The sequence below is a fragment of the Poecilia formosa genome, unplaced genomic scaffold, assembly GCF_000485575.1.
Source record: "Poecilia formosa unplaced genomic scaffold, Poecilia_formosa-5.1.2 Scaffold619, whole genome shotgun sequence".
Classification (NCBI taxonomy): Eukaryota; Metazoa; Chordata; class Actinopteri; order Cyprinodontiformes; family Poeciliidae; genus Poecilia; species Poecilia formosa.
The window spans coordinates 75,295-89,781 of record NW_006800558.1 but is presented as its reverse complement, the minus strand read 5'-3'; the positions used below and the strand labels follow the sequence as shown (position 1 = coordinate 89,781).

Here is a 14,487-nt window from a genome sequence, read left to right as displayed (position 1 = left end):
AAGTACAGTTACTTTAATATTCAATCTAAATAAAGTATCAGGGTAAAACGGTTCTGAAATGAAAGTAAAGAAAGGAAGTCCCTAAAACGTCTTTACATTATTACAGTAACGCGAGTAAATGTAACTAGTTCATGGTTTCTGCAGCATCCTAAGAGTGTCAATAAATGAAAACCTAGAGGTAAATTATTTTCATTTATAAATAGTGAATATTTGTGATCCAATCAGTTTAACTGGTTAGTTTCTAGTTTAGCTGGTTCGGGTGGTGTTCTGAACTCTGTGGTCAGCAGGTTCAATAAGGTTCTGCTGATTTATTAGTTCCTCCAGGGGGCGGTAGAGCGTAAAGAGCTCCTTCCAAACCTCCAAAGAAGAATGGGAACTTTGCCTCAGTTCAGCCGGTCCTGGAACCAGAATCCCGACCCAGATTGGCCCAGACAAGAGTTCTAGATGAAGGCCGTGATTCTCGCCGCGGGATACGGAACCAGACTGCAGCGGGACGTTTCCTCCGACCGCAGCGGCAGGTTCGCTCACCTGGTCGGGGTTCCGAAGCCGCTGCTGCCGGTGGGCCGCAGCCCGCTGATCAGCCGCTGGGTCCGGGCGCTGACCCGGTCTGGAACGGTGGACGGGATCTACGTGGTGGTAGGAACCCAAAAATATTCGAATCACGTTTCAGTAGAGATGATCAAACAGAACCGGTCCAGACAGCCGAATCGAAGGGAATGATCCGGATCCCAATTGGAACCGGTTAATGAACTAGTTGACCCAGAACTATTCCGTCCGTTTGTCAACTCTATGCAACCTTTGACCCCGTCTGGTTAAAAACCAACACAGCCAAACTTGAATTGGACCGTTTTACTTTAAAGGTTATTTGTAAAACTTTTATCCCACTGATTAAAATCTGATACATTTTTATACTGTTTTGGGTTCTTTAGACAGGGCCGGTCCAAGACATATGCAAGCTAAGGGCTTCTGCTTAGGCCCCCGTTACGGGTCTCATTAATGCTTGAATTTTTTATTGAGTGAGAATGCTATTAAATGTGATTCGGTCATTTCAGAACAGATAAAATATTTTTCAACTTCTAAACAACATTTTAAGCTACAATCTAAAGGAATTGCAACATTTAGTTTATAACAGATCCAAAAGAAATACTTGTTTAATTGCTGTGCTAAGCTAGCTCACACCTAAAATTTAATTTTTTCCTTGTACTTTAACTGGGATTTGTTCACAAATTCACCTCAGGAGGAAATCTCTGCCCCAAGATTTAACCAGCAACTAGCTTCAACCCTCAAGCTAAATATTTAGCCTAAATATTAAACTCCAATGTATAGTTGGTAAGCTAAATGTTGAGCTTACTAACTATGTTTAGTTTCTGACATTTTAAAAATGAACAAAATGGTGAAAATATGAATTTGGAAGATGGACCTCAGTTTTTTCCTGACAGGCTAAATAACCAAAATTATAGTTACATTTTTGACTAACTATAGAAACGGGAGCCTGTAGCTTTAAGAACTTTCCATTATTTAGTTTTGGTTTATTCTGAATAATTTTGACAGAAATTAACCTGACATGCAGTTTGGAGTGAAACGGGTCAGAATGGAACCAGATTTAAACGTCAGGTGGTTTGTAACCAGAACTCTGGTGGGTTTTAAATTGGACCGCCTGGTTCTGGTTCTGCTCTTCCTCAGACCAACGCTCTCCACCAGGCTGCATTCGCCGTTTGGGCCACAGAGTTTCCAGAAGTGCAGATTCTCAGCGATGAGACGCGAAGCAACGAAGTAAACCGATAAAAACCCATTAGAACCTGCCTGGTTCTGATCCGATCCACATTAACGTGGTCTGTTCGTCCCAGGAGCGGCTCGGCGCCGTCGCCTGCCTGCAGCTGGTGGTGAAGCACTTCGGCATCCAGGACGGCGTGATGGTCATTGGAGGGTGAGGTTCTGGTTGGTCTGGACCCGTAGCGGGTTTCAGGGACTTGATGCCGGTTCTGATGTTTCTGCAGCGACACGCTGTTCAGGGAGGACTTCAGTCTGGCCCGGGTCGCACAGAAGGTTTCTGAGCTGCAGGCAAGGAGCGCCGACAGCTGCCTGCTGCTGTGCTACCGCTGCAGGGACGAAGGTGAGATCACCATCATCATCATCATCGCTGCAGTTAGTGGAAGGACGAACGTTCTCCTGCTGCTCTGCAGAAACCCAGAAGTACGGGATCCTGGAGGTGGATGATGATCTCCGGGTTCTCCGGATGAAGGAGAAGCCGCGGCCTTCAGAGACCAAGTCCAGGAGAGCCGTGAGTCCATCAGGGCGCCCGATGCTAGCTACATGCTAGCTACGCTAACCACAACAGTCAGTGTCATCACAATAGTTATACCAACACTGGATTTAGCAGAAGCTAATTCTAAATCACAATTCCATTATGCTAATTAGGAAAAGCTAATGCTAAAGCACTAAATCAACATGGTGTTTAGTGGAAACTAATACTAACATGCTATAAGAACAGTATTTAGCTGGTACTATTTCACAACATTATGAGATTCAGTGGAAGCTAACGCTAAAGACCTGCAGCAACATGTTATTTTGTGGTAAAACGCTATGCTAACATCTTATTTAGCAAAAGCCAGCGCTGTCGGGTGATAAACACCGTAGTACATTTAACATTTTAGTCCCGTGCTAGCAAGAACACTAAAGCTAAAATTAGCTCCACTATTAGCGCATTAGCAAAGTATTCCCACCGCTGTCTCATAGTTTTTGACCTGTGAATATTAAAAGTATTTCATGTTCTGACATTTCCCAGTGTCCGTGTTTCTACGTGTTCTCCAAGGAGAGTCTTCCTCTGCTGGACGCCTTCCTGGAGGAGAAGAAGGTCAAATTCAACCTGAACGGCGAGTTTTAGTTTCCAGACGTTCAGATTCTCACTGAGAAACTTTCTGTCATCAGGACGCTCCGATCGAAGAGCGCGACGCTCCGGGGAACTTCGTGTCGTGGCTCATCCCGAGGTAACAGGAAACGCTTCTTCAGCCGCTCAGAGTCCATCCAGCAAGCAGAAAATTATTTCTAACTTTGAAACTCGTTTCTAACTTCATCAGGAAGCCGGTTTTCACCCATGAGATCTCCGGACGCTTTGACGTGGGAAACCTGCCGTCTTACCTGGAGTGTGACGTTTACTTCAGCGAGAAGCTTCAGGACAACAAATCGTTCATGGTTTAAAGGAACCAACTTTTAATAGGAAATGATTTTAGAATGATTCAAACAGGAAACCAGAGGCCGTCAGTCATCCGGTCAGGAGCCTCCTGCATTTATCGGACGCCTTCTCCCGCCGGTCCTCCATCTTGGCCACGCGCGAGCCGAACTGCATGGCCCGCTTGGGCAGGACGGCCGATCGGCCCAGGCCCAGCTGCGTGGCCGCCGACCGCAGGAGGAGCTTCTCGCCGACGCCGCGCGGCAGAGACAGGTCGGCCTTCAGCCAGACGGGCAGCGAGCTCAGGTAGCTGACCACGTCCTCGTCCAGGTACGGAAACCTGCAGGGACAAACGGGACGGATACAAACGCAAACAATGCAGCGGGTCGGATCAGAACCAGTCACACCCGTTTCATTCTGAGCAGCAGAAAAATTAATCAGATTTAAGTAAAAACATTTATTTCCTTTCGCTCCCATTCTGACTGTCACGGTTTAATCTGCCAATGTTCGTCTGTCATCAAATGGATGAAAATTTACCAATAAAAGGATTTTAAAAATCTACTTTTTTATTATTATTTTCAGAAAAAGTCTCAATAAAAAAACAAAATGTTTTTTTTTAATTAAAAAAAACTTGCTAGTTTTTGTTCTGCATGATGAAATGGAAAAAAAAACAAAAAATACTTTTCACTTTTTATAAAATTATGAGGAAAAAAGTCTAAAAACTGACAGCAATGTGTCATTAAAATGAGTTTGAAATAAAGTTTTTTTTTTTTTTGAAATATTTCTAATACTCAGTCTGGAATATTTTCACCTTTTGCCATATAATTTAATAATTGCATATTTTAACATGTTTCTAATATTGCATACAAAAAGGTTGTTAAATTAAAAACACTGTCCATCTTTGTATCTGATTAGTCTTCAGACTAATCAATCATCAAAATGAGAGGTTAATCACCAGATTAATCGATTAATCAGAGTAATTTGATGATTGTCAGATTTATTGATTTCTAAAATAATCTTTAGCTGCTCTGTTTGGTTCCGTTTGATCAGCTGATCAAAACCCTGAATTGTTTTTCTTCTCAAACTAAACTGGTCTGGAATCTTCAACCTGCAGCATCAGCGATGTTTGCCTGCATAAACCTCAACATTTCAGCTTCATTTCCTAACAAAAAGAAAAATCCGTATTTTTTCGTTAAATCTTAATTTTTCCACCAGATTTTTATAAAAGTTATTTCCGGTCTTCTGGCTCCGCCTACCTGGCCTCCTTCCCGTGGTCTCCCACCACTCGGTCGTCGCGGCCCAGGTTCCTGGAGGAGATCCGGCCCAGCTCCATGCTCAGCTCCTCCAGCAGTCCCCGGAGTCCCGCCGTCTGGAACCGGACTCTGTGGCGGGAGTAACCGGCCAGCTGCTCATCCGCTCCGATCCCGGTCAGGACCACCTGCCGGGCGGCGCAGAAACGGCGAAGGATCAGCCGGAATCACATTTTTACCGCGTGGCTCGTTAAATTACCGCTCACTGTGAACGGTTTTCACGCATGCGCAGAAGAAGAACGCAAACGTCACACAGCAGATTTAATTAACTAACAAACACACTAGCGGAACAAGTCAGCGTCGGGCCGGGTTGGGGGGCCATTGCCGGGGCCCTTCCGTGTATCACCTGCTGATTAACGCTTTTTCTGATTGGCTAGAATGTGATGATTTAGATGATTAATCAAAGAATAAACTAATAAACAACAAACCATAAAACCTAATCAGTCTAATGTTTTTCTTAAATCTGAAGAATAAGGAACAAAAATCTGGATCTGCAGGTTGAACCTTGAAGAAAACAGGACATCGTTCTCAGCTACAGAAGGTGAAAGGTCACCTTGGCTGAGGAGGTGAAGGGTCTGGGCCCGCCGTCCTCCATGACGTTCCCTGCGCCCCTGGCAGCGAACCAGACAGCGCAGCCGATGCTGTCATCCAGCACCGAGTCCAGCGGAAGCACCAGGTGCCGGATCCGCTGCCGCCGTGCCTCCTGCAGTTCCTCCGGCGTCACGTTGATCTCTACGAAGTTCCAGCGCCGCTCAGGATTCAGGCCGCGCAGTTCCTCCAGACTGGCCCTTCCCGTCAGTCGGTCTGGAACGTCAAAGGGGCTGAAGGTTCGGCGAGCAGTCAGGTCGCTGCTCGGGGAATCCTTGTTCCGCTTCTTGTTGTGGTTCTTTGGCTCCTGGAGTCTGAAGGCGACGTTCAGCAGGTCGATGGGATGCTGAGCGGGAACATGGCGGTCGGCCAGAGCAGCCAGGATCATGGAGTCGATTCCTCCGGAGAAAAGAACAGCAACGCTGGCGGAACCGGCCAGAGGAGGCGGAGCCTGAACTCGTCTCCGCACCGCCTCGCTCAGGACTCGGATCAGACGTTTCGCCTCATCCGGGCGCGTGCTTCCTGCCAGCAGCTCCTCCAGCTCCCGGCCCGACAGCCGGGACTCGGTTAGCGGGTCAGGGCTGGAGGCTGGAAGTGACTCGTTCAGAGGAGGAACTGGGGCGGACAGAACGAGCCCAGCCGGGTTCATCACCGCCAGGCAGTAGATGGGAAGGGATTCTGGGCTGGTGGAGGGAATATCGGGATGATCCCAGGGAAAAATCTCCAATGAAACAGAACCGGATCGAGCAAACTCCTTCAGGTCGACCCTGAACACGCCGGCGGCCGGGACTTCGTGCCACCTCCGCGGGTCGGAGGCCAGACTGTGCGCCGCCACTGAGGTCAGGGTCATTGTTCCCGCCGCGAAACTCCACAGTAAGCTCCGCCTGCCGAAGAAGTCCCGGCCGAACCAGAGGCACTCCGCCGCCCTCTGGTGGTAAACGAAGGCCCAGGGCCCGCGGACCGCTGACAGGACCGACAGGATCTCAGCGGCGGTTCCACAGGACTGCAGCCGCTGAGAGAGGACGGTGGTGTCGTTCTGGTCTGGATCCACTGGAAGGCCTCCAAAGATCTCCCCGTTCCACAGCAGGACGTTCCTGGCGGCGTCCTGCAGCGGCTGCGGCGTGAGGAGGCCCCGCATGTGGAGAACATGGGCGGAGAGCAGGCACCGATAACCGGAGTCTGTTCCTGTAACTGAGACGTCCCGGCTGGAGTCCGGTCCTCTCCTCTGCAGAGGTTCCAGGACCGCCTGGTCCCGTTCCTCCGGAGCCGCGGACCGGCTCAGCAGGCAGAAGATCCCGCACATGGTGATGACCTCAAAGGTCCTGCTGCTCCTTCTTCATGTAGTCCAACTGCTCTGCAGACAGAACGGACCGGCATCAGAACGACTCCATCAGGGTCAGAAGATACGACCCGGAAAAGAACGACTTACTTTTACAGGAACTCAGAGTCTGACTTCTGTCGGCCAGGAAGAAAACGTTGCTGTTCCTCTGCTGGATGTAAACTTTCTGCAGGAAACAAACGCAAACATCCATCAAAGTCAACAAGAAAACGGATTTTGTCATTTTAAACAATCCAGTCCAGACAAACTGAATGGCTAGAACAGCCGTTTGATAGGAACCCGAATAACAGATTAAAAAACATTAATATTTTGTTGAGCTCATGTCTGTTCATTCATTGAGTTAGCAGCAAAAAGGATTCTGGATTTGAAAATGTTTGTTTGCCGAATTTTTTCTGCAATTAACTCGATTAAATATTTTAATCGAGACCTACCACTGTAATTTAAACTGAACTGAATTTCAAAGCCAGGTTGTGATTGGTGGAACTACATTTCATGCTAACCCACATGGATCGGTTTCATTCCGCTTTTACCTGAATAATTAGAGAAATGCTGATGTATGTAAAGTCAGGGTGTGTTAAAAACTGCTCACCCTGTTTTTCTTCAGATTAGAAAGCTCGTCCACAATAATCTTCTGCTCCTTCACCTAAAAGATAAAAACAAATTTAAATAAGCAAACTAAAAACACAGCTGATAACAGCTTGTATAAAAGTCATAATATTCATCTAAAACATGTGAAAGCTGCTTATCCTCCTCTATATTAGCGTGTTAGCTGATAGAAACTGGGTTTTTTACGAACCTTTCTGTTCAGTTCCTCCTTCAGCGCTGAATATTTGCTCACATTATCGCTGCTGCCGGAGTTTGTTTGAGACATTTTGTCTAAAACTAAACTAAAACAAGCTATTTGACGGAGCTAGCTAGGAGAGCTAGCAGGTTCATCGCCGGGTTTAGGGTTTGACCCTAAGAGACAGTTTCCGGTTCATGAACGATGAAACGTCGGAATCGCACGTCTACGTCGCCGCCATATTGCGACAGGCAACAAACAAGAAAAATCATGTTGTGTAGTTTATCCAGCCATTATATACTGTTAATTTATTTAAATCCCTTACATGTTTTACTTAATGTGTGCTATTTACATGATTATGATCACATTTTGATGTATTCCGCTGTAATATCTTGTTACATTTACTAAATTAATTTTTTAAGTTATATAATGAAAATTCAACAGAAAGATTACAATTCCAACAAAAATAATTTCCAAAAAATAGGAATAGGAGCAAAATGTTCACATTATTTTCAAACATAAATGTGACACGTGAAGAGCCGATACATATAATGTGAGCTTCGGTAAAATTATACAGATTTAGTGCACTTTCAAATAAGACTTTTAAAAACAACATTTAAGAATAAAAATTTTAGCAGTATTATCAAATTATTCTTTATTTTCAGAGTAAAAACCAAATCTAATAGTCTGAAAAGCAAATTACTTTTTTTCTAAGTTATGCAAAAATTTTTTTAGATATATTGCAAGAGTAAAATTGATGTTCAACTGTTTTGATTTACAAATTACATGAAGTGCATGTTTTTCAGTGTTGAAGAAAGTCTTTGGTTTTTAAAACCGCTTTTACTACTTCTCAATTAATTTCTTCGGTTTTAAGAGAAACTGGACAAGTAATGTATTTCTATTGTTTTGGAATATGGTTAAAAGAAATTAAGAAAATGATAAACACGGAATTTATTCCCCACACCACCAGGGGGCGATAAAACCGTGTGAAAATAGCTGAAGTGAAGAAGCGGTAGGTGGGAAATGCGCATGTGCAGAAGAATGTTTACACGATAGGAGAGTTTACAAGGACACAACGAGATTCTGTGTTTCTGTGTTGAAAAAGCTGAAGAAAACAGGGATTCGTCTGCGGGCAGAGTTTCGGTAAAATGGCCTGTTTGAGTCCGGTTCTGTCCGGCAGAACCAGGCTGGTCCGATACCTCTCCGGGATCAAGGTGTTGGTCCACAGCATGGCTGCTAGCAGACCGGTCTCTGCAGCTGCTGCCTGCTCCGTAAAGAACTATGATCTGGTCCGAACCAGAACAGCTGGGTCCGACCAGAACCCGGCCGTTCCGGACCGTCACATTTACCTGTGTGATCCAGCGGGCCTGCAGCGCCCCTTGGTGGGAGAAGGAGAGCACAGCAGGAGAAACGGGCTCTCGGGTTTCCAGGTAACTGATGAAGTTCTTCCGTCCGAACCTCCCGGTTCCGACTCCAGGGTGGAGTGTGCCATCCTGTCCTGCCCGGAAGCATTAAGAAGAGACTTCCTGTCCATGTTCCCGGAGGCTCCGGAGTCCGACATGACGGTCATCACGGTGACCCAGAAAACCCGGAGCGACATGACGTCATGGAGCGACGCAGTGGAGCGCGAGCGGGAGGAGAAGCTGGAGACGTTCATCCACGGTGCGCGGGAGATCTGCGGGGCCCTGCAGGCCGACGGCTTCTGGGCTGACTTCATCGACCCGTCCTCCGGCCTGGCCTTCTTCGGCTCCTACACCAACAACACGCTGTTTGAAACGGATGAGCGCTACGCCCAACTGGGCTTCCGCATCGAGGACCTGGGCTGCTGCCGGGCCGTCCGCCATTCGCTCTGGGGGACGCACGTCTTTGTCGGGACGATTTTCACCAGCGCCACGGCCGGAGCCTCCGTCCTGGAGAAGCTGCTCAGCATCTAAACACAGCAGAACAACTGATTCTTTCAACTTTTTCACTTCATGAACGTCCGAAATGTTGACAAACTTAAATAAAATAGTTTTCATTAAGAGAAAAGTAAAGAAACAGTTAATTTTTGGAAAATATGATTGTCAAAAGGTGCCATAATTCAATGAATGGTTGCAATCACTAGTTTGACAGTATCTCAAGTATTTACAGCAAAAAAAACTGATAAATTATTGTGTTTCTCAGCCATATTGTCCACCTATATATACTGGACTATACTTTTTAGAATAAATTCTTGACCTGTTTTAAATCGTTATGAAAATGTTTGCCCTTCTGGCACTTCAAAGTCAGGTAGTTAAGTGGCTGCTTGAGGCCTCCGTGCCACCAGGGGGCCCCAAGAGCAGAAAGATAGCGTGATGAAAGTATGTTTAAAATAACATTGGATAATACCAACTAAATGCCATTACTCATGGAAAAACTATTTCTATATTGTTTTTATAGTTACATGAATAATGTTTAATTTGTTGATGGCTGCTGGTGGGGAAATATGACATATCAAAGTTGTTTGCTGTAAGTTCAGTGTTTATCAGCTGATGTGACTTTCAAATAGTTAAAAAAAATACAGCACATTTCAACACCACCAATTCTGCATATCAAAATCTATTTTTTAGTTTGTTTCTCCTCTTAGGTTAAAATAACCATAATAACACTGATGTGATGTAAGCTAATTACAATGATGCTAATGAGCGTTAGCTTAGGAAGGATGAAGCATCTGGTGTCGGTACGGTACCCCTGAGATGAAAATCAGCTTAGGGACCCAGAAAGGTTTGGACCGGCCCTGGACAATTGGCCAGAAGCTGTAATCTGGACCCAAACATCTCTACTAGAAGATGTAGAGATGGTTTGACCCGGCCCAGCTGGCGCACTGCCGGACCAGCTGCAGCGGGTATCGATCCGGACCAGCGGGTATCGATCCGGACCAGCTGGTATCGATCCGGACCAGCTGGTATCGATCCGGACCAGCTGGTATCGATCCGGACCAGCTGTCAGGTGTTTGCTGTCTGTGTCCCTGGAAGACTCTCCGTCATGTTGGGACCGGCGGCCTCAGACGGTGACCTTTGATGTTTATTGTTGTGAAGCAGATCAAAGTCTTAAAGACCGCAGCGCCGCAGTTTCAGAACCATCAGAACCAGCACCGCTCTGAGGAAACAGCAGATTATTTACCTACTCTGACAAAACGCCGTTAGCATTAGCTGTAAAAAGCTCGGCCATCTCGTGAAGAATAGCTGAAAATCCTCCAGCATCGCTGCTTTATCCTCGCCCCGGCAGCGCGAGGCCGCAGCGGGACAGTCATTCATATTTTTATCCATCCGGGATAAAATTAGCCCAGGTAAACACAGCTTGTTGTGCAGCAAAAGGAGGCAGACATACCTGCTGCTGAAAATAACAGAGCAGCCGTCTGACCGCTGATGACAGCCAGCTGAGCCCGGCGGGCTGACACACCGACCCACTAATCTGGTTCCGCTCCAGCGGCTCTCTGCTCTGTTTGGGCCCTGAATACATCACAAAGACTCACCTGAGCCCATTGTTACCGCTGCGCCCAAAATACCCGCTTATTCCAGTTCTGCTCCCTCACGGCATGAGACAGCACCCAGAGAGGACAACCCCAGCTTTTATTCTGAAAATCCGAATTAAGCAACCAGAATCAGCTCGGTTCGGTCCAGTAGAATCTTTAGAGCTAATCTGGTTTTCCAGATCTGAACTGGAGAGTTCCTGTAAAATCTGGCAGGTCAAAAAACATAAAGGTGTGTTTTTTAATCCACTTTAAACCAAATTCTATAGAAAGTCTGGTTCGGCTGATGAGGTGTGAATGCTAAATGACCTCTGACCTCTGGTCCTCCAAACCTCGGTCTGGGTGAACTCTGGTTCGGTTTGAATGCATATGTGAACTCCAAGCAGACCGGAGACCAAACCAAGAAGTGGACTATAGCGCAGGGCATTCTGGGTAAAAACAACCAAAACAAACGTGCTATCCTAGCGATCGCAGGAGAAATGGCTCCTGGTCTTTAGCTAAAGACTAAATCTTTCTACCGATCGGCATTTTATCATTAGCACAACGAATATTTACAGGTAGCACTTTAGCGGAACAAACATTTACATTAGTGCTTCAGCATTAGCAGAACTAATGTCTCTGATGAGTGCTTTAGAGTTAGCACAGCTACCTTTTTAGTGGTGCCCACTGTTGAATTCTGTCTAAAAGAAACTAATAAAATCTCTTTTCTTCTCCAAACGAATAAATACAACATCTAGAGTCATATCGACCCATAAAAACAATTTAGTGTACAACAAGTTTTAGGTGGAACCCATGAGTTTTCTGGAACAGCTGCTCAGTTTGTCTGTTTAATCTGAACCTCACAGAAGCTTCATGCTTCCTCTGATCGTCGGATGGAGATAAAGTCCAGATTTATTTTTGGGACTTTTGATCAGATTCAATGAAAGAAATGGGAAAAAGTCGTGAACAAAGAAAAACTTTGAAAGATATTCAGAAATCCTGGAGATTCACCGCCAGTGGCCACTTTATTAGGTACACAGTACTCTTCTGTTTGACTGAGCCCAGGTTTCAGGTGTCGCTCTGCAGATCCACCTTGTCTAAATATTGATCATCTCTGTCTCTGAACAGCCTGAGATGAGCCAGAAAATCATGTAATGAACTGAAGCGATCTGCATCCCAGTGAACCTCGGCCAGTTCACTCTGACTCTCTGCTGTAAAGTTTAAACCTGAACTTTCTGCATGTTTTCTCTGTGAACCTGGAGCCCCTGACCTCCCTCAGGTCCTTCAGGTCAGAACAGGTTCATCTGCGCTCTGATTGGGATCTGAAGCATGTAGACACACTTTTCAGTTCTTCATTGTTTCTTCTGAAGCAAATAAAGAAGTTTGCAAAATGCAAGACATTAAAAATTGAATGTTTTTTGATGCATGAAGTTAAACTGGACTCTCATCCTGCAGATGAAGCGATGGGAATGTGAGGCTCTGCCCCCTCCTTTGTTTGTGCCAGAGGGAGAAGTGAAACAGGCCAGAGAGCATTTTTGTTTCTTTCACAACATGCCTGGTCGGTCCTCCGAATCTGGACGGATCATTCTGGAATCCTTCAGCTCTAAAACAACATCAGCTCAGAAACACAACGCTACTGGGATTAGTGGCAATTATTCATCCCTGCAGATCCAAAAACATCTCCATGAACAATAAAGCCCAGAGAAACCAGAGAGGCCTCCAGCTGATCAGATCCACCTCAGTGTTTGTTACCTGATGGAGCTGCAGCCCGTAATTACACCTCTGCTCCGCTCTGTTGACAAACCGGAGAAATGCAAGTCATCCATGGAAACCGAACCTTCTCCTTCCTGCAGCTGCTTTATGTTAGCAACGTTTAAAATGTCCAAATCCTTCAAAGGTTTCTGCAGCTTCCTGTGGAACAAAGCAGATCAATAAAAATATATAGATTAACTGGAATCTGTTAATGCAAATTCCTGTTAGTTAGATTTAATTCAGTTAACGAAATTGTACAGTATAGAACAGTACACTGTATAAATATGCAGAAACTAGAACAACAGTTAAACTTAATCTTTAAGAAAACACAAAAAACTCACTAAATAATTCACAGGAGAGAAGTCAAAGACAATAAAAATATTTACAGAAGAAATAACTAAAAAAAAAGCAAAGACAGAAATAATCTAAAGTCTGGATCCAATGAACAATCAGCAGACGAAAACATTCTGACATTAAATAAATAGCCTACTTCATTATTTTATGGACTAATTTGTATATTATTTTTGGTAATATGAAACTATATATTTAATTTATTGTAGTTATTCATTTTTAAAATGTTTTTATCACAGTTTTTATTGCTTTTAATCCAATTAGTTGGTATTTTATATGGTCCAAAAATCTAATAAAATTATGTTTTGTCTTCTTTACAGAATAGTTTGAAACATGAGCCATGGCAGCGCTGACGACGCAGAGCGTCACTTTCTCTAAAAGTCATGCAGTTTTCTAAAAAAATGTTTGCAGCTGCAGCAGATGTGCAGTTTTAAACTTTTTCTAGAGAAACTTTCCAGAAACTGGAGACGGATCGTCTGCAGAAACAGTACAAAGAAACAAAAAGACGATATTTCTCTAATTCACAGAAAAACTAAACTTTCCTCTGAAGGGCCTCCAGATCTGGAAGCTCATTAATTATTGGCACAACGTCAGAGATGAAGTTACCTCTTTAATATTTAAGGAGTGTTGAGGTTTTGCTGCACAGCTTCCTGGAAGCCCAGACGTCCTGCTGCATATTGTCCTGAAGGCCTCTGAGCGGCCTAGTGACCTCTGACCTCTCTGGAGAACATCATGTAGATTGTATATTAATGCTAATCTATGATCCACGTACATTTTTGAGCATTTGCATATTTTTAAATTTAGTTTTAAAACATGTTAAAAAAGTATTAAGATGTAATTTTTTTGTTTTGCTTTTAGCTAAACATGGAAAATGTTTAATTAAATTTTTAAATCAAAAATTCAACTTGATCAGTTTCTCACAAGTTACCAAAACAGAAACCAGATAAAATGGATGAAAATATTTTTTTTCTGCAGCTTTCTCACACACTCCGGCCGTTCTGGAGGCTGAGGTCCGAGTTTCCACTGCAGAGATGTTTCAGATTAATTTTCTGTCCTGGAATACAGAAGTTATGACTTTGAATTACAAATGGAAACACACAGTTCATTTTGTCCAAAATCTGTCAAGTCATTGTGTTGTTCTGTTTTTCCTGTTTCCAATGCTGCAGCTGCTGCAGCACCACCAGCACCAGCAGCTGCTGCAGCACCACCAGCACCAGCAGCAGCTGCAGCAGCAGCAGCTGCAGCACGGTCCTCCATGCTGATGCTACTGTTCCAGAACTTCCCAGGAACCAGCAGGGTTTGAGCCTGGCTTATTCCTGAACATGACCAGGACTGTTCAGTTAACAAAGTTAGAATCTGATGCTATGAGTTTAATCTTTGCTTTTTTTGAGCTCAGTTTGTTCACAACTCAGTGATTGTAAGCTTAGCCGTTTGAACTTTAAGCCCAAATTTCCCAAATTCAACCAAATTAATCAATTAAATTGCTGCTAAAGTTCTGAATAGGAAGAGGGCAACCCAATCAAATTCTGTTTCAACCTTTCTTCGGCATTGATCACAAAAGTCATTTTGGTCATATATTTCTGGTTCCTCTTGGTAAAAATCATTTATCTATTTGTGAACTGATTTTGACAGATTTTATCCTTTTTAGATGTAAACATGTTGATAATGGAGGCACTTGAAATAAAGAAAAGTCACCAAACATGAAAAGAAAATGACTAAAACCGGTTT

General features: G+C 44.4%; 2 protein-coding genes and 1 pseudogene across 4 annotated transcripts; 2 read left to right on the top strand and 1 right to left on the bottom strand.

The window, feature by feature from the left end:
• The first annotated feature begins 292 nt into the window (after window positions 1-292).
• Window positions 293-3,219, top strand: LOC103130258 (glucose-1-phosphate thymidylyltransferase 2). Its single transcript, XM_007541597.2, has 8 exons — window positions 293-636; window positions 1,684-1,773; window positions 1,848-1,927; window positions 1,998-2,113; window positions 2,184-2,281; window positions 2,786-2,854; window positions 2,929-2,987; window positions 3,078-3,219. Exons 1-8 carry the CDS (start codon window positions 445-447, stop codon window positions 3,196-3,198), a joined length of 825 nt encoding a protein of 274 aa, XP_007541659.1. The 5' UTR covers window positions 293-444; the 3' UTR covers window positions 3,199-3,219.
• Window positions 3,187-8,624, bottom strand: asnsd1 (asparagine synthetase domain containing 1). 3 transcript variants are annotated; one of them, XM_007541599.2, is made up of 6 exons: window positions 8,537-8,624; window positions 6,996-7,049; window positions 6,497-6,572; window positions 5,033-6,421; window positions 4,426-4,607; window positions 3,187-3,509 (listed from the first exon to the last, which is right to left on the bottom strand). In XM_007541599.2, the coding sequence occupies exons 4-6, from the start codon at window positions 6,368-6,370 to the stop codon at window positions 3,263-3,265; spliced, it is 1,767 nt and encodes a 588-aa protein (XP_007541661.1). In that variant the 5' UTR covers window positions 6,371-6,421; window positions 6,497-6,572; window positions 6,996-7,049; window positions 8,537-8,624; the 3' UTR covers window positions 3,187-3,262. The 3 variants fall into 3 exon arrangements, with proteins under 3 accessions (XP_007541661.1, XP_007541660.1, XP_007541662.1); XM_007541598.2 differs by lacking the exon at window positions 8,537-8,624 and adding an exon at window positions 7,203-7,386; XM_007541600.2 differs by lacking the exon at window positions 8,537-8,624 and adding an exon at window positions 7,203-7,386 and having other exon boundaries at window positions 5,033-6,416.
• Window positions 7,905-9,742, top strand: LOC103130260 (methylmalonic aciduria and homocystinuria type D homolog, mitochondrial pseudogene; annotated as a pseudogene).
• The last annotated feature ends 4,745 nt before the right edge of the window (window positions 9,743-14,487 follow it).